Genomic DNA, 24,030 nt, shown 5'->3' with positions numbered 1-24,030 from the left:
ACCTTGACATACATATAACTCAGGTTCAACTGCATAACCATTTTGTTTTTCAACTCCCGTCAATAGTAGCATCATGTATCTGTTGGGATCACAAAAAAGTATGTTTTGTTAACTGTTCATCCCCTCTAATATATTTAATTTTTGCGACCTTCCATCATTTTTTCTAGCTGTATAGATTTAATGGCGATAAGTAGCTAACGAGCTTATGGAAGTGATTGCACGAGGGACAATCATAAACGGAGAACTCTGGACTCCTGATTTCACAGTGCCCTGCAGATGCACTGGGAGGAAATTATTTGTATTTTCTTTTCCTTTCTTTAGCGTTGCTTTTCCATCACTTTACCTAACTTCTGCCATGACGATGAACGTTGATTAAATTAAACGGATGAAAAGTGGTTACAAAGGAACACTCATGCACAGGCCAGGGCTCGAGATCGTGAGATGGAGAAATTAGGGAAATCAAACAATGCAATTTTTTTGGAAAAACGTTAATCATATACAAATACGGTGTTTCAAAAATCCAATTGAAATTTACGTACCACTGAGTAAATACGTAGTTTGCTTTACCGATACCCAAGTATCCGAATAGTTAGAGCTTTCCACTCATCCTTGTTGTCGGCGGACCTCCGTGGAGAAGTCCAAGTGCCCCGGATCGGTACCAGGTTGAGGAACATAGTGGTTCGGATCCCACTTTAAACTGTGGGTCCAGTCCCGATTAGCTTTTATGTACATAAAGTGGACTTAAACACCAAATCAACCAACCGCGGGGGAGTGGTTATCACTGCACACTATGACACCAGGAGTGACGGGTTCGAACCCCTACCTCGGCATGGGTGTTTTATGTGTTTGTCTCTTCATTAATTGTATTGTACCATCTTCGCGATTAACCAAATGTGACAGCCACGCTAAGTAGCATAAATCAAATCATTGATTGATTGTTTAATTTGGTTTGTTTTACTTCGCTTTTCCTACACTTTTGGCTAATCGTGAAGATGGTACGATAAAATTGATGAAGGAACAAACACAAATAACACCCATGGCAAAGTAAGGGTTCGAACCCGGGATCTCTGGCTTAATAGTCAAATCAACATGTTTTGGATTTTCGAGAGTGGGTGGGATTAACATGCGCTTCTTTTCAGTAGTCCTTCCTCATTTTGCAATCCTTTCCTTTCTTTGACGTTCTAGTTTTAGGAATACTGGGCCCTAAAGGGGGGAGGGGGGTTATGACCCACATCAACCTCCCTGGGCACGCCACTGATTGCTACCCCAAGTGTCGATATCACCGCAGGACACTGGTATACACACTGGCTCCAACGAAAAATATCTTGAAACTCCTGTACTCGATTGCCGATAGAGAAGAGGCTGTAATGTACAGAATACTATTTTTGCTTTTGACTGATTGTTGTGAGAAGCGAAAAAAAGGTAACCGAACGAGAACAATTGACACTTGTTTACTGTGAGTCTTCTGCATGCACAACAATGACAGAGTATTATTGTTCTGTATTAGTTGGTAAGAAAAAACCGCATCTTCTTTTAATTTCTTTGTCCTTAATTTAATTATACTACCATCGATAATATAAACTATCCGTTGCGTTAAAGGTACGAAGAATAAATTATAAAATAACCGATTATGTGCAAGACATTTACGAAATTATACAGAAATATGTCTTATTATGAGAAAATTGAAGAAATACGTTGTAAAGACGCGAAATTGGTAAAATATGTTAAAATATGCCTTGTAAAGTTTGTCTATTTCGGCTGATTTTCATCAGATAATCGTAGATAAGTATTCGATTCGATGCCAAATGAAAAATATGTTATAACAATAAAGTCCCGGGCCCTAGTTATGTGTTGTATAAATTTGTAAAACAAATCTCAAGAGTACAGCCCACCATAGGCGTGGGCAGGGGGGGGGGGTATTGCCCCTTAATACTGCCGATTAGAAATTTAGTGTAGAGGAATCTTATCGACAATATTATAGTACTAAAGAAAAATGAAATATCTTCATGTCAATGAGAGTTCCAAGCAATTACGTTATTTACTATGTAATTGGACTTTCCCACTTTATCCTCTAACAAATTTATTGTCATTAACATTCCGGAAAATTTCTTGTTTTTAGCACTCCTTCATACTTAGGTGGTTGAATGATTCTGATACTACGTCAAATGCGACATGTACATTTTTTTTCTAAAATTCTGCAGATTAGTGGCAACGATTAGTGGACAAGGGGCAGTTGCCCCTCTACTTTTTGCACCCGGAACATTGCCTCTTGGAGCTAAGCCTTGTCTACTAAGAGAAAGTAAACTTTCCTTGCACCCCCAAGTTTTGGCATCCAATCACCGGTACCATTGACATCCGGAAGGAGGACCAAGGGAGGCCAACACCCCACTGTAAAATGAATGTCCACCTTAAATTATATGTATTTCACACATAATTTCATTCAGACACACTAATTTTTGTTAATTATTATAATGGCATTGAAGAATCATTGCTAATGCGCATAATTAAATTTATAAATATATTATTATCTAAACCTAGAATTATCATGGTTGTTCAATGGTGCTGATGTAAGAAAATTAATGGAAAATTGAAAACACAGTTTACGGAGGAAAGTACTATAAGAATACTTCTGAGAATTGAGTGCAAAAATAATCACTCAGTTGTACGCTGTGTGACAGACTTTGTATGTGAGCGACTGTGCTGTTTATTGTCAGGTTGGGAGAGGGGGTGTCTATCGATGAATCAATTTTTTCCCGTTACTTTGGATCATAATTGCAACTCTACAATTATATATCTCCTTGCAACACCACCATAGCATTGCTGGTCACATCTAATACTCCAACAGCTTTTCGCCTACCACCGTGGCAGAGTGGCTAGCGTATCACGCTCTGACGCCAGGTTTGAATCCCGGTCTGGACATGTGTGTTCTTTGTAAGTGTTTTTCATCAATTTCATCATATCATCAATCATCCGCATCGTCACGATTACATGATTAGCCAAAAGTGGCAGAAAAGTGACGTAAATAATCTAACAACTAATACAACTGCATTTTCGGCTCTTCTCTTTGTTCCACATTTTGGGATATCCCCCACCCTAAAAATCCTGGGTATGGGCCTTTGATATGGAATGAGGTTTTAATTTCCCCGACTGGATTTTCATCAAGGCTTTTGCCCCCCTCCTCCTCATTCGGAGTGTCTGCGCACTCCTATGCAGCCCACAGACGAAGTACCCGTAACGAAAAACAAACACCGCTTCAAATGCCCTGGCTGTAGCTTGAGCAGATAAAACAAGGGAGGGGGACTTTCAGATGGCAAGGCTCTGATCAAAGGTGAGAAGCCGTGATGGAAACAACCAGCCAAACTCTTCAATAACAGTAAAGGTGGGGGGTTATGTTACGATTGTTGTGTGGCAGCTAATGTCTCCCGAGAAATCTAGTTACAAAGGAAGCCTGCCGATTTACTTTGTCAGTAATCCATGAATCATTGTCACTGTAGTGCGGTGCAAATGTTTGCGTCTTTCTACGTATTTCATGCAATATCTCAAAACCCAGAGTATTTGAGTAGTGCAAAAGGTGTGACGAAGTTTAGCATTAATATGGCAGTTAATTAAATAAGGAGAGGACGTTTCACGAAAAAACACCTTGCGACGCCAAGGAGTGCACATTTAAGCTGATTTTATGCATCTGTTGGGAAGGTGGGGGGAGGGGGGGCTAGTGCTGCATTCATAACTCTTACGAGTTTAACTCCATGAGTACATATAATTTGTCCACTTAATTTTCCCTGGAAATTATTTCTTTGTTTAAGTTTGATTTTAAGCCCACTTTAAGTAAAAACTATTGAAATTAAGAAATTAATGTATTTTCACCAAAAGTGATTCTGATATCCACAAATTACTTATGTGCATTATTGTATATTTCTTTTATTTTAAAAGTGACATGAAACACTGATTTTTGTCAATCACACAATTTAAATAAATCAAACTGATTTATACAACCTTGAAATTTTGTAAGCATATCATGCAATTTGTCATGTAAAGGCTTGCTCTAAATTGTAAATGACTATTTACGTTAATGGTTTTTATATTTTTCTTCACGAGTAGCTTGTAGAGAGAAAAGGAAACATCGGGAACTTCTCTGTACTTACATTTAAATTGCGCACATAGGCATGGACATGAAAACTTGAAAGAGAGAATGTTTCCTTTACCAAGGAATCTTTCGATTTTTAAGCCAAGACCTCTCCCCGATGGCGCAGTGGTAACGTCGTCACCTTGTAATCAGGGGGTTCTGAGTTCGATACATGCTGTTTCGGATACCACTTTAAACTGTAAGACTAGACCTGATTAGACTTTCTGTGCATAAAGTGGACTGAAAACAAAAACTCAAACTCATTTTAAGCTGATAACCGCGATGATGGGAACACGAGCACTCGGATTTCATTACATTATTAATCACGGAACTCCGTAAATTGTTACTTAGAATGCATTTACGAGTGTACAATGGGACAGACACAACTATACACTCTCATGTCTCGCACAAAATAAAAAACAAAATTAAAAGGGATTCTTCTTTCTCGTCAATAAGTGCTCCTTGATAGCTTTGTAACGACTGGGGCAGCCTAGGAGACTAACTTTCCATTTTAGACCGTCAATTTAGGTTTTAATCTTGCAAAAATTGTGTGAATCTGAAAATTTATACATCTGTTCTATTTGATGTCAAAACAACATATCAACAGTCCTGAAGCCCTTTCCGCATCCTGAAATTCCAGGCGGTGGTCAACTTGGGATGCTGAATGCTGGAGAAGTGCAAGTTATCACTGGAATGGATGTTACGTGCAAGCAGCTAAACCCACGGATTTGAAATAGGGCTCCACCGAAAGAGAAATAAGCAGGCTTTAACTATGACTGAACATATTGTCTTCCAGGACCGCACAAAAGGAACAAAAGCTACCAAAGTCGTTTTTTTTTCTTCTATTTATCATTCTTGACGCTTTGATATCGCAGATGTAGAGAAGACACTCCTATAAAAGGTTTTCATCAAGCTTTAAACTTTCCGTTGACATCTTTGTAGACCATGTGCAGAATTGTTACGCCACGGGATGTATTAAGCTCGTGTATTATTCTGGAAAAAAAATCAAGAGGCTTCTTCTCTGATATATGCAGCAATAACGCTAGTGAAATAAAAATCAAGTGCAGAGAAACAAGAGGGAATATTCTTTTCTGGGTATTACGTCGCATTAAAACAGTGAAATTCATTTAATTAACATTTTTGTCGTGCCTATTTGTGGCGCGGTAGCTCAGTCGGTAACGCGTCTGACTACCATGCTCAACGTCCCGGCTTCGATCCCCGGCCGGTTCATATCCGGGAAGCGGCCCCGTCGCCCACCCAGCGTCGAATAACATGGGTACCTGGGGGAAAACCTGGGGGGGTAAAGGCAGTCAGGGGCGTGATGCTGATCACATCCTCCCACTCACGACCGGATCAAGAAAGTGTGGGGTGTTACACCTTCATGGGGTGGTGCTAAGCACCGGGGAGCACTTTACCTTTTTTACTTATTTGTGGCGAAGAGTTTTGACAGCAGGGAATCTAAATTGTGAACACTTTTCATGCAAAATATAAATGGATTGTCAATAATTCAGGCATTTATATACATCGATAATACAGCCTGTAATTCTTGTTTACAAAGAAAGTTACTTCATCATTGTTTGAACAACTAATTTTTTAGGTATTCATGAATTCTAAATGAGTGATATTACACTTTACTAAAGCTGACGCCAATTATAGTCTAGTCAAGGACACTCGCTTTCGGAGTTTCCCCTTGCCTCCTCCACACCCCTGGCCCTCTAGGGTTGCCTCGCTTGTTCTAAGCTGCTCAGTTGACACTTTGCACGTTGTACAGTCAGGGACATTTCTCGATTATAACAATACCATTGACTTTCAATTAAATCAGTACAACCTACAAGTGTCCGTGACCGTACGTTTGCGGTTGGTTTCGTTTTCGATGTTGTTTTGTGAAAGGGCTATTTGGTTATCTATTTAGTATTAGTACAGTAGCTGTGATTAGGAGGGGGCGAGGGGGGGGCAGTCGCCCCCCTCGCTTCTCGCCACTCTTGCCCTCACACTATGCTAAATCTTATCTACAAAGGGAAATATACTGTTTTACCCCCCCCCCCCCCCGTTTTGGTATCTTGCCCCCTGGTTTTGGAACCCAATCGTCGCCACTGAGTATTGAGGTGAGGAGCTGCATCTTACGTGTGGAACATTAGCCGGTGGAAGTGAAGCGTCCCGAAAGGACACTAGAAAGCAAAATAAAATAATCATTGCAAAGGTTAACAAGATTTTCAAGAATCTTGCAGACAACGAAAAATTTAGAAAGCTACATTTACTTTAATGCGGTCCCTACAAAGATCAGTGGCTGCTGTATCTTTTCCGTCAGCATTGTTGTTAAGAATTGTTTCTTCTTTTGTTTGTCGCTTTCGATAATTATCTGTAGCTTAGTGTGAGTATATTTTCTTTTTTGAGTATTGTTGATAAAAACAACACTTAGTTCTTTATGATTGTAACTTATAGCGTTGTACACAATATAGTATACCATGGCCAGCCTTGAACAAGCTTTGTTCGTTTCGAATTTCATAGCATATGGTTTTTGGCTGTGGTAAAAATAACAAAAACTTGCAAAAATTAAGTGCCTCCTCGATGGCACAGTCCAATAAGTGGTGGACTTTTTGATATTGTCACTGAAGTTCAATGGTTAGAGCCCCGGCTTTGAGTTCCCTTTCATCAATGTCATCTAATCATAATTCATCCTCACCGGATCAAGAAAGTGTGGGGCGTTACCCCCACACCCCCTATACGCCTTCATGGTGTAGTGCTATGCACAGGGGAGCACTTTACCTTTTTTCTTCCTGTTTGGTCTAAAGTGGCAGAAAAGCGATGCTAAATAACACATATATACAAAAATTAAGTTAGTTCCTACAGAAGTATGCACTTTCATTGACATATTTTCATAGAAACATACTAAAAGTTGATTAGTATTTGATGTAATGGCTAAAGGTTTCATGCATTCTATATTTTTAACATCGTACTCCATACATTTCATTCCGTACCCCTTCCGCACTCCTAGATGACTAATCGTCTGCTGCCGTTGTTACAGAGATAGAGAGAGAGAGAGAGAGAGTGTGTGTGTTGATTCTTACTGTGGAAGAGACAAATATAATGTTTTGTAGAGTTACGGGAAATATTTGCATCCCCAGTAAGTAAATGAAGCCTGGCAAAAGCCACAGGTAGCGAGCGAGCAAGATCAATGCGCAGCAAAATTTGTTCAAATGAACCATAAAATATAGCTGACATCTTACGCTAAAAACGTTGTAGCCTATTTGTTTTCAAAATTAATTTGAATATTTTATTACAAACTTTTGTCACTGAAAGTGTATAGGTGATCAATTAGAATGCAAGTTATAGTTCTTGTCTAATGTTACGGCGGGCGCTCTACATTCTGCCAAGAGAAGTGGGGATCGGGGAAGCGACCAACCCAGCGCGATAAGAAACGCAGCAGCAGTGTTGTTAACTCTAGCGAGAAGTCGCTAAACCTAGTGGATTTGTAATGCTAGTTAGCGACAAAATACGTGAAAAAGTAACGAGCGAATTTTCTGGCTACTTCGTGTGCTCTTTAGCAACTAATCTGGAGAATTCACAAAATATATGCGTAGGTACGTCTAAATACAGTTTCATAGTTATTAAATAAGTAAACACCCTCGCAATTCTCTTCTGATGCGCAAAGAGAAACCGAAGCAAAGCGTATCCCCTTTTAAACATCACTGCTCACAGCTCATTGTTTCCGATACTCCTCCTGGCTCCGTTGAGGCTGAGTTATTATAAAACAGAACGTTTGACTTCGCGGTCGCATCGTGTGTGGGTTCAGATTGGAGTTTTTTGTGTAGTGTGTGGTGACAAAGGAAGTGCTAATGTAAATTTTAAAGTTTGTGTGTGGATTTGTGCGCAGGCCAGGACAGGGTGGTGTCCAGTATGAGAAAACCGCTATACAAGCAATATTACCGGAAGGAGTGGGGAAAACTCTACAAATGGTTGACCCCTGTCGATAGTGACACGGCGAAAACGTACTGTAAGTACTCCTAGAGTCGACGAGCCATATGAAAGCGGCTGACCTTGAACAAGCCTCGATGCGCAGTAGCAAAAGGAGGTGGTGGAGACTGCCGTGCAAAACGCGCGATGTCGTTCTTTTGTTTTACGAGCGGCAAGAATCGGTTTGGTTTTCGTTGTGACTGTTCGTGTTTCTTCAGCGTGATCACAACAATTTGTCAATATACGTGTGCAAGATGGCTACAGAAACGCCTAAGCGTCGTATTCTACACAAGCAAGCGCGAGATATGGTGTACAAAGTGTATCAGTTCTTCCAAAGTGAATCTCGCAGTGCAGACAGTGCCTCGTGTTCGTCAGGGAGCAGTGCTGCCAAATGTCAGGAGCGTACAGCGGCTGCATGTGGGATAGGTCTGCGTACAGTTCAGACGATTGCGAAGGAAGCCAGGTCGTCGATCGGCGATACAGGGTCGGTTTCTTTTCGCTCGCCTGGCAAACGTCGTAATCGGCGAAAGAATGTTACGCACTTGGACGATTTTGATAAAGGGGTATTGCGTAATATTATATTTGATATGTACGCAAATGGCGAATTTCCTACTGCAGTGAAACTTAGGGCTAAATTGAAGGAAGCTATCGGGTTTGCAGGCAGTACGTGGTCAGTGTTAAAAATTTTGAAAAACATGGGGTTCAGATATAGGAAAGGCAACGACGGGAGGAAATTTTTAATGGAGAGGGGTGATGTTGTAGCTGCGAGAGTGATCTTCCTCAGAACCATGCACGAAATCAGGAAAGCTGGTACTGCAAATATATACTATTTAGATGAAACCTGGGTCAACCAGAATCACAGGAAGACGAGCTGCTGGAGAATGAGTGATGGTTCTGGTGGGTTAAAGGTGCCATTAGGAAAAGGTGCTCGTCTTATAGTGTGTCATGCTGGTTCAGCTGCTACAGGCTTTGTGCCCCAAAGTAAATTGGTTTTCCGCTCCAAAACAAACAGTACTGACTATCATTCAGAAATGACGTCTGCCGTGTTTCGAAAGTGGTTTTGCGAGCAGTTCTTGCCGTTTCTCGCTCCCGAATCCGTGATTGTAATGGACAACGCGAGCATACATTCCTTGCAAGTGGATAAAACGCCTTGTTCGAATACAAGGAAGGCGGATATTATGGCATGGATCTGTAACAAGAACATTCCCCATACAAGCACGCAAACCCGAGCAGAATTGTTGCAGTTGGTGAAACATCATACACCAACTCACAAAAGTTACGAAATCGATATAATAGCAAGAGAATATGGTCACAGAGTTGTTCGTCTCCCACCTTATCATTGTCAGTACAACCCGATTGAAATAATTTGGGCAAAGGTGAAGGGGTACGTAGCTGACAAGAACAAGACTTTCAAAATTGCCGACGTACAGAAACTGACTCACGAAGCAATAGACAGAATAGGTGTTTCCGAGTGGGCAGATTGTGTGGCTCACGCAGAAAAAATACAAGAAGATGACTTCCAGCGTGAAATAGTCAGAGATGATGTCATCGAGAAGGTCATTATAAATTTGCAAGACACGGATTCCGAAGAACTTGAATCAAGTGACGAGGTTGACAGCAGTACGGAATGAGCGTTATGTAAGTAAATGGCATTTTATTTTTTATTTTCAGTTCATGTTATGCATGCCAGACAGTTGTTTTGTTATTGCGAGTGGCACAAGACTGGCGCATGATATCTGCGGTAAACGAAGTTGCCTTTGGCGCGCCGCGAAAGAATGAATCAAGTTCTTCTCTCGTTTTCTCAGTAACCAAATAACATATCGCTGTAAATATTATACGAACTTAAAATTTGGAGTTTTCTTTGTAACTTTCTCACTGGAAGTTATTTCAAATCTAATTTAATAAAAATCGGCTCGCAAGAGAACTTTTTCTCTATATAATAATGGTCAATAAAATATTTAATTTCTTTCACGTACTTTCAAGATTCTACACATTTAATTTACAGCACAATACGATTGTCTAAATCTTTCTGGTAATACTCGTGCAGGATTGGTATCGATTGTTGCAATAATAGCCGTGCAGCGGCAATTTACAATTGTTCGAATGTAAGCCATTGTTTTTTTTATTTTGAAAGAATGGCGAGAACCTCGAACGGTGAGTAGGTGGCAACAGCGGAAATGTATCTCCCTCTCTCTCTGCGCGGACTTGTCAAGGTCAGCCGCTTTCATATCGCTCGTCGACTCTAAGTAGAACTAACTGTATGCCAAAGCTACTCATCTGGAAAAAAAAAATATCGGAAAACACAAAAACATAAAGTCACATCTGGTTACTTCTGTTCTGCAAAACAGCAGAAAATACAGTTCTAACCGGAAAATTTAAATACTTCTAGTGCTGAAGCTGGTGTAGCTTTATTCATTGCCGAACACTGTTCTTTGCTAACCGTGAATCACTTGTCCGAATTATGTATGAAAAGGTTTGGTGACAGCTGCAGTGCAGCATGCATTCGTCTGTATAAAACCAGAAATAATAAACAACGTTCTTGCAATGCATTTTTACGTTGATTTAGTATCTGACATCGGTAATCAGTGTGAAGTGCAGTGTTCAGAGGAAGAGGAAAGTAACGAGGAAATATTGTTTTTATAGGCAAGTACTAGATTTTTTCACCTTTTTGCTATTTTTTAAAAGTACATTTGATTTAGCGACTTTTTCTAGAGCATTTACATTTCATTTAGAGACTTTCTAGCGGATTTTCTAAGGACTTTTAGCGACTTTTACGTTCAAATTGTTGGCAACACTGCGCAGCAGCCTTGTGTTAAGCTGCTGTTGTATGAGTTGCGTGAAGCACCTTCTCCCGCGACGTCGTAAGTCTAGGCGCATACGCTGTGGCCAGGTTCGTCTGCTGAATTTTCCTCGCTTCCCACCTTTCTTGCCAGCATATAGATCGTCCGCCATAAGAGTAGACAACAGCTATAATTTACGTTCTATTTGATCGCGTATAAATCTATCAGTTGAAATTGTTGCTTATTTGAAAAAAAAACTGTAGGTAGATGGTGTGACCTTGACTGGACTATTTTCGTGGCGTCGGCTTTAGGATAATGTTTTACTTTTATTAATTTCATCATATCATCACTCATCCCTATCTTCTCAAATGAGCCAAAAGTGGCACAAAAAACGAAGTAAAATAAAGCAAATCAATCAATCAATGTGTCGAGACCACCTCTCCATCGTTCGACAAGAGTTTGTGTAATACCCAGACACAGGGCGATACTGTCTCGAACCCTTGAAAATATTGCTCACATGCACAGTTTCGGATTCAAAAACTATCTTGAATCAAATCGCTCTAAGTGGCAGCTTACAAATGGTTGGTGGTTATGCAGAAAAAGAGAAATTGGAAATTAGGTTTCTGTCCGAAATCAGGATTCTCCGGGGCCGAGACCGAGTGAAACACCCTGTATTTTATATATACTTTTCATTCATTCTCTCATCTGATCATCTTCTAGGTCAACGTGACGGTACACATATTTTATGTTAAATAAATAAATATAAGTAAATATAAATATGACTTAACGGTGTTCCAATGTTAGTTAAGAAAATTCAAACCATGGCTTTAATGGCCAGAATTAAGATATATTTTAAAACAGTTTTATCTAGACCCAACTGACAATACTAACAGCGATCAGCCTCCAATGCATCACAATATCCATCGAAATAATAGTATCTGATGCCATGCAATGGTGGTGGTAGATGGACATTGCAAGGTGGTTCGATTTCCACTTTAAACTGTAGGTCCAGTCCCGATTAGCCTTTCTGTGCATAAAGCGGTGTTAAGAACTAACCCAAACAAGTAACAAGTCCATGTGATGAAAATTCAAATATATTCTTTTTTATAAAAATAATTTTTCATTCTACCACAATTTAGTCTATCTCCCTAAGATACAACTCCCCATTTATTTCCTTTTATTTCCCACACACCTCATTAAATCACAAAATCAATAAGTGTCTTTGTTATGTTTCTAAAGTAATACATGATATAATTGTAAAGATTAGTGAGAATACCAGGTAGGAATGTGTTCTGTACATTTCGCAGGGGGAGTTGCCCCCCTCTAGCTACGGGCCTGCATGCATTTATTTCCTTTCACCTTACGTCGACTAATTGCGCGAGGTAGAAAATGGCCACCGTACGTTCCTTGCCTGTCGTTCCGCTTGCACCGTTACTAACCCATCCGAAACCAGCTTGTTCCACCCCTTTTGGCGCGGAGATTCTCTCGCACATTGTTGCAACATTTATTCCCATATGTTTTGCTATGGAGGGCGGTGCTTGGGTTGCCGCGTGATGGACGGCAGATTACTGACAGCTAGCGCAGCCAATGGGGGCCGAGTTATGACCGTCAAACACCAGCGCGCGCTTCGAATCAACCGCCAATCATCATGTAGTTCCTCTCTATTCACGTTTTACGAACACTATTGTGTTTAGTTGGTTCCTCGCTTCGGGGTTTGGTGCTTGTAGATTCCTCTTACATAACGTTTCGTCAACACAGTGTGTGACCTAAGAAAGAACAAATGAATAACGATTCCTCGCAATATTCTTAAGTTTGCACGTTCCTCTCTTGGGGGTGCTGTGCTTGTCCGCACATTCTTTGTCAATATCTCAACTTCCGTGGAGTGTATAGCAGCCACACCCAGATTCCCGGTATCCTCGGGAGTAGCTCTATTACGTGTAAAAATCTCAGTCCAATCAGAGCACTTTTAAAACTTCCTCACTTTGGCGTGAAAAGTCCAGCTTCCTCTTAATGGAGGGTGGGAAAACAGGAGGGTGTGTGTGTCTGTGTGTGTGTGTGTGTGTGTGTGTGTGTGTGTGTGTGTGTACACACACACCTGATGTAGTGAAGCTCGTAAGGAAGGAAATGTAAACAATAAACACACTTCAATTTATCTTTATTTAAACGCAAAAAAAAATTGTGCAAACTATTATTAAAAATATCTCCAAAATTCTGCTGCAAAGACAATAAAATATTTTAAGCTATGTAGTACATCCAGTAGTAGTACAATATACATTTTCACTAGAATAAAAGTTACTGAAATTATTATAGTTTCATTAACACACTGAACAAACATTTCCACAGTAGGTTCATATAACAGTATCAGAAACAGAAAAATGTATATTGAAATATTTTTTTTTGCTTAATTCAAACTGCTAAAATATTTTCAGGGCTGTTTACTAGAAAAAGCCTTTCTATAAAAATATATATATGTATGGTGCCAAAAGACAAACAAGCCATTTTTAGCATATTTAAAAAAGAACTATTTAAATAAGAAATCTGATTTAAATTTAAGAAATCATAAAAATTGATTTTTTAAATAAAAATCACGATTTTTATCCACTCTGGTTTTAAATGCAAATGATTTACTTAGCAAACATGTTGAAGGCCATAATATTTTTTTGCTGGCAAACATGGTAATTTTCAATAAATTACATTACATGGCCAATCATTTTGCTTTCTTGAGATACCGTAATTACTCATGTATAATGTGCACTTTTTTCAAAATTTTTGCTCACAAAAACAGTGATGCATATTATGCATGGACTAATTCGGACAGCCAACATGAAACAGTACAGGGTCATTTCATGATTTTGTTACACTTGCGTTGTTTTTTCATGTTTATGGAATCCTATCATGTTATACGAGGGCTGCTGGGAAAGTTTCTGCAAACTACCACCAACAGTGGCGCTTGTGTTCCGCTATTATAAAAATCGGAAGAATGGACCTTTTTTATGTTTAAATTATCTTTTATTGTTTGTTTAAGCCTATTAGTTTATTTTTTCGCAGCAGTTTGAAGAAGTAGTTTCATGTGAGAAATGGAAATTTCTCATGAACAATTTCGGGCAATTATTTATAATTTCAAATGTAGTTTAACACTGAAACAATGCATCAAACAACTTCATTTTGCGTTTGGGGATGGTGCAACATCCAGTAGGACTGTGTACAATTGGTTTTCTGAAGTCCAGCGTGGTCTCACATTTCTCAGTGATGAATTTTGTGAAGTTCGTCCATCCACGTCTGTTGTTGCCAGTAATGTTGATGCTCTGCGTGAAATGATTAAGAGAGATCGGCATGTGACATACATTGAGATTCAGGCATCCTTGAACATTGACATGAAATCAATACATACGATTTTGCATGGTCATCTGAATGTACAGAAACTTTCAAGCCGTTGAATCCCACACAACTTGACTGAAGCTCAAAAACAGGCTCATGTAAATTGGGGTAGAGAAATGCTTAAAAAATTCAACCAAGGCAAGTCAAATTTGGTGTACTACACAAGATCGAAGGTCTGTAAATGCTGAGTGGTATACAACAATTTGTTTGCCAAAGGTCATCAATGAATTGCGTAAAACAAACCAAATCATCGCGTTATTCTTCACCACGACAACGCCAGTTCCCACTCAGCATACCAAACTGTCGATCTTTTGTCCAGTAAAAATGTCGAATTATTGACACATTGTCCGTACTCACCTGATTTATCACCTAATGACTTCTTTTTGTTCCCACACATGAAAAATAAGATGCGTGGTGAGTGATTTGTGTCGCCTGAAGCAGCTGTTGACGCATTCCGAACAGCAGTTTCTGAGGTATCAGGTGCAGAGTGGAAAAAATGCTTTCAAAATTGGTTTGAATGTATGCAAAAGTGTATCGATCTTAAGGGTGAATACTTTGAAAAACAATAAAGCCAATCCCAGAATTTCACGTCTTTTTTCATATTGATTGCAGAAACTTTTCCAGCAGCCCTCGTATATTATTGTAAAGCTTAAATTGTGCAGTTTCTGAATTTGGCAACAGTTTTATATTCAAGATGGTGACACTAATGTGAAATGCAGATGGAATAAACTTATCACAAAATGACGGAGCATTCCGATTTTTATGGTACTTTGGATGAAAGAAAAGATAAAAAAGAAATAATATGATATGGAGTGTGTATATGTGTTCATGGAAGAAATCTTGTGCTGCTAACTGCTAGTTTGAGGGTCCTGAATTTGCCTCGTATAAATGATATGTTAATCATTGATATTGTTTTTTTTTTTAAAAAAGTAAGGAAGAAATTAGCAAAACCATGTATAAAAGTTTAAAGGCCATTTACACGATTGTTCACTTATCGGTGACACCAAGAAAAGCACTGGTGACTTATTGTTTACACAAGAGGATATTCTCTTCTTGGTCCACATAGCAACAGCTTTACAACCTACAACTAAGAAAGCTATTTCTTGAACCTGGATTGTACTGCGCATTATATATTAGATATAATTGTTTTGTTGCTTTTCCCCATCAAAAAACAAGGTGTGCATTATATACGCACGTGCATTATACATGCGTAAGTACGGTAACACTCAAAACCAGTCAGGCGGCCTCCGTGGCAGAGTGGTTAGCATATCGTGCTCTGCATCAGGGGTTCCAGGTTCGAATCCCAGCCTAGACATGGATGTTTGTGAGTGTTCATTCTTCAATTTCATCATATCATCACTCATCCCCATCTTAGCAAATTAGCCAAAAGTAGCACAAAAAGCGAAGTAAAATAAAGGAAATCAATCAATCAATCAAAACCAGTCAATATCTACTTATTACTAGTAGCAAGTGCAAGGTGTGGCTATTTCAAAGCAAGACTGGGCATCTGCTGGTGATGTTAAGTAGGGTAGGAGGAGTGAGAGGTGGAAAAAGTTGACTTCGAAGTGTGATGATGCGCAAGAGGTGCTCTTGTCATGCCCTAACCAACCATTAGTGTGCTCGTGAGCTCTGTAAAAGTGAGTGTTGCATGGTGAGGTAGAAGAATCATGTCAAGTGGAAAGATTGAGCAGCATAAATGCCAACAGTGTCTTCAAAATTGGGGCATTTCAGCGTTACGTGTGTGACATTTCACACACAAAATTGTAATGTTCTAGGCTTGAGATTGGATTAAATATTCATAATGAAGTGTACAACCTCTGCACAATCTATGGATCCTCTCCCACACTCCTTGTACCAGCGCCTCTTGATATAACCACATTCAGTACACCAGGTGACTAACTTTTTGTCCAGTTAGCTTGTATTGAAGTTTAATAATTGTCATCCTTGTACAATTATTTTTCTTCTTTCCGTCATTATGATTAGCCAAAAGTGGCAGAAATGTGATGCAAATTTTAAAGAAGTACAAGATATCAATGCTTAGTTGGTATTGTGAGCAGTAACTGCTGCATTATGTCCTGTTTTGAATTAATACAATAAAATCGCTTTTTTTCCATCTTGTGTTGAAACAGCCTATATAAACAAACTAAAACCATTATTATAAATTGCTAGAAAATTTTGTTAAATAAACATGTAATTCCCCCCAAAAAAGAATAGAACTTATAATACAAAAAGTGCAATTATTTTTCCACCAACCTGGTCAGAGATATGATTAGCCTGAATTTCACTTGTGAATTGTATGATGAAGTTTGTATTTCTTTTTCAGGGCATTGTAACATAAGTGAAGTAGAGAAATGTGAAGGAGAAGCAGTAGTAAATAACAGGAAAGGAAAACTTATATTTTTTTATGAATGGGATGTTGTACTAAAATGGACTGGAAAAGTAAAAGATAGTGACAAGGAAATAAATGGGACAATTTCTGTTCCAAATCTAAGTGAAGAAAATGATGTTAGTGAGCTTGATGTAAGTACAAAACATTATGTGTCAATAATCGATAATATCCTATTGTTATTTTGACACAGATAAAAAGAATGAATCAGATGTTAATTGGATGTGCCAAAATACTATTTTTAGGCCAGCCGCACACCAGATCCGACACGACACAATGCAACACAACACAACATGATGCTATAGAATGCAACACGACGGGTCACAAAGCGACAGGACACAGTGAGTCATTTTATTTGTTGCTAAAATCCGATGGCAGATTTCATCCGTGTACGCAATATGTCTAGGTCTATCTTTTAGTTCATCCGTGTATGCAATATGTCTAGGTCTATCTTTTATAATTTGGGAAGCAGGTAATGATGCATCAGAATCAATGTGTATGTAGAATTAATGTACCAATTTATATGTTTTGAATTGAATCTATATAATACTGCTAATGCCCTTGCACTGCGGCAATGTTTATTGCTGTGGCCGCAGGGGCTATTCAAATATGATTTTTTTACCCCCATTTCCAGTCTGAAATTAGAGGTATGTGGCTGAAGTGAATGGACTCACGCATGCACAGATCATTTTGTCGAAATCTGCTCCACGTGATACCAAATTCCACAAACTTCATTGTTTTGTCTCAAACTGCTCAAACTATTGCAACATGACTTGAGTTAAATGTTTCGTCCAGTGCGTGGCCACCCATAAGAGACGGTTTGCAACAAAAATGACATGTCGCGTCATGTCGGATCTGGTGTTTGGCTGGCCGTAGTAAACAACTTTGCTTATTGTATATTTTGTGCAAGATTGTGTCAAATTACTATGATGCCTAAACTTTTGCACATACAGTTGAATTTAATGTTTTTGAAATTGTAGAATAAGAACTAGTTGATATTTGTTTTATTTTGGATGGAATGACCAGAACTTTGACATGAAGTAAAATGTTGATATTCGGTCTTGAGACTAGGGATGGCCAGATCCGGATCCGGTTGGTTCTGGATCCTAAGGATCCGGTACTTTCGGATCCGGATACAAAACTTTGGGATCCGGTACTTTTGGATCCAGATCCGGAATATTCGGATCCGGATCCGTTTTGTCATCCCACATGCGCTTCTTTGGAAAGTAAGAATGTGCTTATACCATATTGCTACCTGCTAATATACATACATATATATGTATGTATGTATATCTAATATACATACATACACATATATATGGTGTGTGTGCGCGCGTGCGCGATTTGTAATTAATTAATACACTTACAAGGGAGGTCTAAGTCTCTCCCTCCGATTTCCATGAAACTTGGCAGGTGTATAGAGCCCCCCCCCCTCCTCAAATGTGAAGATGAGGAGAAATTGAAGTGGGGATCTGACCCCGAAACCACGTAATTATGGCATAGGAAGAAACAGGGAGCATAGGGCCTCTCTATACACCTGTCAAATTTCATGGGAATCGGAGGGGGACACAGGGGTCAGATGATCCCCACGTCAATTTGTCCTCATCTTGACATTTGAGGCAGGTTTTGCCCCCTAAAACTGTTTTGGAAACAAACAAACACGTATTTCTTCCTTTGGGCCCCTCTATACACCTGCGAAGTTTCATGAAAATCGGAGGGGGACACAGGGGTCAGATCCTTACTTCAATTTGTCCTCATCTTGACATTTGAGGGGATTTTGCCCCCTAAAACAGTTTTTAGCTGAAACAAAAAACACGTATTTCTTCCTTTGGGCCCCTCTATACACCTGCCACGTTTCATGGAAATCGGAGGCGAACACAGGGGTCAGATCCCCACTTCAATTTGTCCTCATCTTGACATTTGAGGGGAGGGTGCCCCCTAGAACAGATTTTTAGCCGAAACAAAATAAAACACGTAGTTCTTCATTTGGGCCCGTTTATACACACACCTGGAAAGTTTCATGGAAATAGGAGGGGGAGACAGGGGTCAGATCCCCACTTCAATTTGTCCTCATCTTGACAATTGAGTGGGTTTTGCCCTGTAAAAACGTTTTTTGCTGAAACAAAAAAAAAACACGTATTTCTTCCTTTGGGCCTCCCTATACACCTGCCAAGTTTCATGAAAATCGGAGGGGGACACATAGGTCAAATTGCCACTTAAATTTGTCCTCATATTGACATTTGAGGGGGGGTGCCCCCTAAAACAGTTTTTTAGCCGAAGCAAAAAAAACACATATTTCTTCCTTTGGGCCCGTTTATACACACCTGCCAAGTATCATGAAAGTCGGAGGGGGACACAGGTGTCAGATCCTCACTTCAATTTGTCCTCATCTTGACATTTGAGGGGGTTTTTAACCCTAAAACCGTTTCTTAGCTGAAACCAAAAAAACACGTATTTCTTCCTTTGGGCCCGTTTATACACACACCTGCCAAGTATCATGGAAATCGGAGGGGGACACAGGGGTCAGATCCTCACTTAAATTTGTCCTCATCATGACATTTGAGGGGTTTTTGCCCCCTAAAACCGTTTTTAGCTGAAACAAAAGAAACACTTATTTCTTCCTTTCGACCCGTTTATACACACACCTGCCAAGTATCATGTAAAACGGAGGGGGACACAGGGGTCAGATCCTCACTTCAATTTGTCTTCATCTTGACATTTCAGGGGGTTTTGCCCCCTAAAACCGTTTCTTTAGCTGAAACAAAATAAACACGTATTTCTTCGATTGGGCCCCACTATACACCTGCCAAGTTTCATGGAAATCGGAGGGACACAGGGGTCAGATCCTTACTTCAATTTGTCCTCATCTTGACATTTGAGGGGGTTTTAACCCTAAAACCGTTTTTTTAGCTGAAACAAAAAAACACGTATTTCTTCCTTTGGGCCCGACTATACGCCTGCCAAGTTTCGTGGAAATCGGAGGGGGACACTTAGATAACCTCCCTTGTTAGTCTTACACTTTGTAATTATATAACACTGCATATATTATAATGTTTTATTTTAATTTGCAAAGCTGTAACTGTAGAACAATTATATAATTTTTGTATAACATTTCTATCTTCTTATGTGTGTTAAAGGTTTCATCCTGGAATGGAATGTCTCACATTTATGTGTGTTTTCATTTCCAATACATTCGAATGAATACATATTCGTTTCAATGGCATTTACAAAATCACCTCTAGACATTTTATGTTAAACAAGTAAGATTATTTTTGTGCACGAGTGTGTTAGCCGATGCGTAGCAAAGTATTTAAGGAACAACACTTGAAAAAAATTCTTGTAGGACTAACTAATGAAAAATTTCTTTCTAATCGAAGATCATAATACCTTTTAAGGTGTGGTAATATTATAATGGGATTGAGATAGTTCCGGATTCGGATACAGATCCGAAACTTTCGGATCCGGATCCAGATCCGTAACTTTCGGATCCGGATCCGTTTGGCCATCCCTACTTGAGACATGTGTAATCAGGAGAAGGAAGAAGAAAGGGGAAATTTAGTGAAGAAATTTCTTTTCAGGGAGCCCCTTGGCCCCTACAATAAGAGAAAGTGACTAGAAAAAAGTTTAATAACATCCACAAAAGACCAATTTTTGAGAAAAATATTAGTTGTCTTGGAAAAATCCTACAAAAATGAAACTTTTCTTCACAAATTTGCCTTGCATTATAAATGCAGTACCTTTATTTATGTGCCTACTTGAGTACTGATTTTTTACTAAATTAATATTATTTCCTCGGTTCTCTCTCCCTTATGTTCAGCCGCATTCTCAACATTTTTCTTCAGTACACTTGCAGGTATTCACAAATAGTAAAATAAAGGTGTCTTGATGTGTGTGAGTTGAAAATTGTTTTTGTTACTTTGAAAGAGAAAAAAGTCAGTTTTGAGGGTAGGTACAGTTTAAATTTGCTTTCCCTTCTATAATAAGCCCTTTATTAAAATTTGGCAAATGATGATATTTACACCTTGATAATTGTCGTTCTGTATCATTCAGCAGACAATAAAGATTTTAATCTCATCTCCTGACCAAAAATTGAAAAAATATTGTGAAATGAGAATTTGAAAATTCTTAACTATACAACCAGAGGCTTGCACAAGACCTGGAGCAGACCCGTTCGCGAGACATCGCTCCTGAAATACCATGCAACCTGCGCAACACCCTTGCTTCAGCATCTTGCCTGACCATCTGCCCAGATTGTTCTTGGCAGGTATTGAAAACCCGCCGGGTACCCGCAGTCGTAAGATACCTAGTAGGTCTCAGTGCGTTCATTCAATCAACTGCATGCCCCTCCCTCTGCATGACGTAGTTGCTTCGAGCAGAAACTGCACTGGGCGCACACCTGCGTGCAGTGTTGCCAACTGCAATAGATTTTTACTACTTAAAAAAGGGAACTCAAAGCTTAGTAAGCCACATGGCCAATGAAATGAGATTTACGAATGTTGCTAATCCCCTGCCCTCACACACACATTGAAATAGGTTTTCCGTGGCACAGGATCCATAAGTATATGTCATAAACAACCAATATATATATATATAGGGATATAAGGCAGAACCGAAACATGTCACGTTCGACGCTGAGGTCGCGAGTCGAACAACACACTGTTCTACTGCGAACACTACGGCCATAGCCAGCCAGAGGCCAGGGGCATTGCCGTTACCCTCATTTGGGGGAGCAAGTACCTGGATAAGGTTCTCATGCATTTGTGTTGAAACAGAGGATTATAAATATTTTTTTCAACACGTCAATTTCACATTAGCTAATAATGGAAAACAAGCACACAAACTATTTTTGAAAGAAAGAAAGTGCGTGATAAATGCATTCCGAATGTACATACATATGGCATGTAAATTTCCATCTGCAATATTTTCTCTTCACATGGAAGGACGTAAGATAAGAAATATATATGCTAACACAAAATTGTGTACATATTCAAAATTTCATTAAAGCATATATATTATTTAAATACATTACATAATCAATTCATCCAACTCGTAACAAACCAACATTAATATCAAATAATATCACGGGCCGCCATGGCATTCTCTGTTTTAAAACTTTTGTCACTTAGATCATTCGGCACCCAGGGCTGACTCCCGCTACCTCCTTGCTATGGCATTGAACTTGATGAGACTGTATAATATATTATAATATATTTCTACTTTCATAAAATTTGAAATCAAGGGGTTGCAATTGCCCCTCCGTTCCCACTCTGCAGCTGCCCTTGGCCGTCTGGAAGGAAAATTCAAGAACAATATGAAAATTAATTTCATCTTGAGTATCCTTTAGCCCTGCTACTCTTAAATTCTGCTAGCCTGGTTTTTCTTGTGCTTTAATGTTTTACCCCCACCCTGGCCCCTCTGCTAGACTTAATTTCCATCCAAGGTTGTGAGCAATGCCCCCTGCCCCCCTCTGGTTGCGCCACTGCGTGCCTGGTTAAGGCACCATGCAATGAAAAACAATTAGTTTTCAGTAAGGAGATTTTTGTTTGCTCGATCATTCATTTAGCTAAATGAAGCTGTAATATTACGTGCATTTCCTGGCAATAAGATAAAAACTGCTTACGCTGAACTGAAATCGCTAAGTATATAAATTCTCCTTGGAGCAGAGAGCTCCTCCTAGGATTTCGTAGGATTTAGGAGCTACGTAAGTAGGCAACACTGGCTGCAGCTGTCCACGTGGTGATGAAACGCCTGGAGCGACGCACTGCCGGAGGGCTGTTTCCTTCCAGCAGGTTTTGCAGAGGCCCGGGTCTTGTTTAATGCCCAGTTACCTTGTAAGCGCAGAGTGCCTTGAAGACAAAGAACCGGGGTAAAGATGCAAGTCGGCTCGTTGCTGTGGGCAGGCAAGCAGGTATACCTGTTCTCGCAGGCAAGCGGGCAGTGGGTAGGCAAAAGCCAGACTATGCAACCCTCTATATACAACCAGCAGGGCTACATAACTTGTTTATGGTGTAATCAGTCTTGCCCCCTCCTTTCCATTCCTGCGTATGGATGAGCCAACTTATGTTCTGCCCACTTCCATCTGCAGGGTGGTGACAGACCTGGAAAACTGGGAAAAGTCAGGGAATATAAGAGGTCAAAAAAAGTCTGGGAATTTTGTCTTGATTGACTTTTTATATGCGATGGAATGAATGACAGGCATTTGCTTTGTCATTATGAAGCACTACATGGGAACAGGAAAACTTGTTGGTAAGTCTGAGCATCAACTTTTAGGTCTCTTTTATGCAGAACACAATTACAGTGCCAGAAAATAGTGATGGAAGAGAGTAAGGGAGGGGGGGGGGAGAGAGAGAGAGATTTATTTCCGAAGGGGCAGAAAAAATTATAAACCTCTAAATATTAGGTGGAAAATGCATTGAATTATCATTTTTTCTTGTCTGTATGGGAGTAGTAAGGGGACAGGACTGTCAACAAATAGAGGGGATGGAAAGGGGGGAGCATTTCACTGTGGCACCGTCTGATTGTTGTAGGACGTCACAGTATGGCATTTTGTGGGGCATTCTGAAGGAACATGGAAACAAAAAAGGGTACTATGCAACCCTGTAATTTGTCAAATGTCGTGGTACAGCATTTGTCAGATGAACATTTTAGGCTCAAATGATGCATGTGATTTTTGTCGGATATCGCCATCCAACTGACATTGAACTTCGACAAAATGTCTCTCTACTACATGCAACAAAAGTCGCATGCATGGCACTCTTACGGAATTGATTGTTTTTGGATGTCTTCAGACTGCAACATCAGACGAAAATGGCATGCATAAACGGAACCTTGTGCATCCAAGTTTGTCTGCTGTGATACCACATTTCATTGAACAAACTTCTTGGCTCTGTTTAAGCATGCAATTTTTGTCGAACGTAGCAGTTCGATATTTGTCATTATGTGACATCCGACAAAAATTGCATGTATTGCTCTCTTATGAATCTGATGTTTCTTGGATGTTCCAGTATGACATTTGTTGTCGTTTACGATGTTTGTCAGATGGAACATTCAACAAAAATCGCATGCATAAATGGAGCCTTAGTGTGCTGCATCACTGCAAATATGCTGCTGGGATTTTATTACTCTTCTGGCTCACTTAACCTTATTTAATGTAGCAATCCCTACAAATGTTTTCTTTCTTCCCCTTGGCTTGCACAAGTTACGATGCGTTTACAACGACATTTAACTATTCTTCGATATCAAGAAGAATCCAACATATCAAGATACATATATGTTGAATAGTATCACAAAAATGTGAAACAGAAATCTGCATTGCTAAATGTTATAAAAATTTGACAAGCACATGCTCCCAACATCAAGTTTTTTACAACATTCGTATTGCAATTAACAACCCCCTCTGTCCTGTCAGT

General features: G+C 39.5%; 1 protein-coding gene across 4 annotated transcripts in view; it reads left to right on the top strand.

Annotated features, from left to right (window-relative positions):
• Nucleotides 1-24,030, top strand: part of LOC145989850 (activator of 90 kDa heat shock protein ATPase homolog 1) — a 104,641-nt gene that overhangs the window by 48,060 nt on the left and 32,551 nt on the right. For all 4 annotated transcript variants that reach the window (XM_083125304.1, XM_083125303.1, XM_083125305.1 and 1 more), the window contains exon 4: nucleotides 16,559-16,755. In XM_083125304.1, coding sequence (XP_082981430.1) covers nucleotides 16,559-16,755 — 197 coding nt within the window. The remainder of the gene's footprint in view (nucleotides 1-16,558; nucleotides 16,756-24,030) is intronic.

This window comes from Lepisma saccharinum, chromosome 7 (assembly GCF_977018435.1).
Source record: "Lepisma saccharinum chromosome 7, izLepSacc3.1, whole genome shotgun sequence".
Lineage (NCBI taxonomy): Eukaryota > Metazoa > Arthropoda > Insecta > Zygentoma > Lepismatidae > Lepisma > Lepisma saccharinum.
The sequence above is the reverse complement of the archived record's forward strand: the minus strand, read 5'-3'. Positions and strand labels throughout refer to the sequence as shown.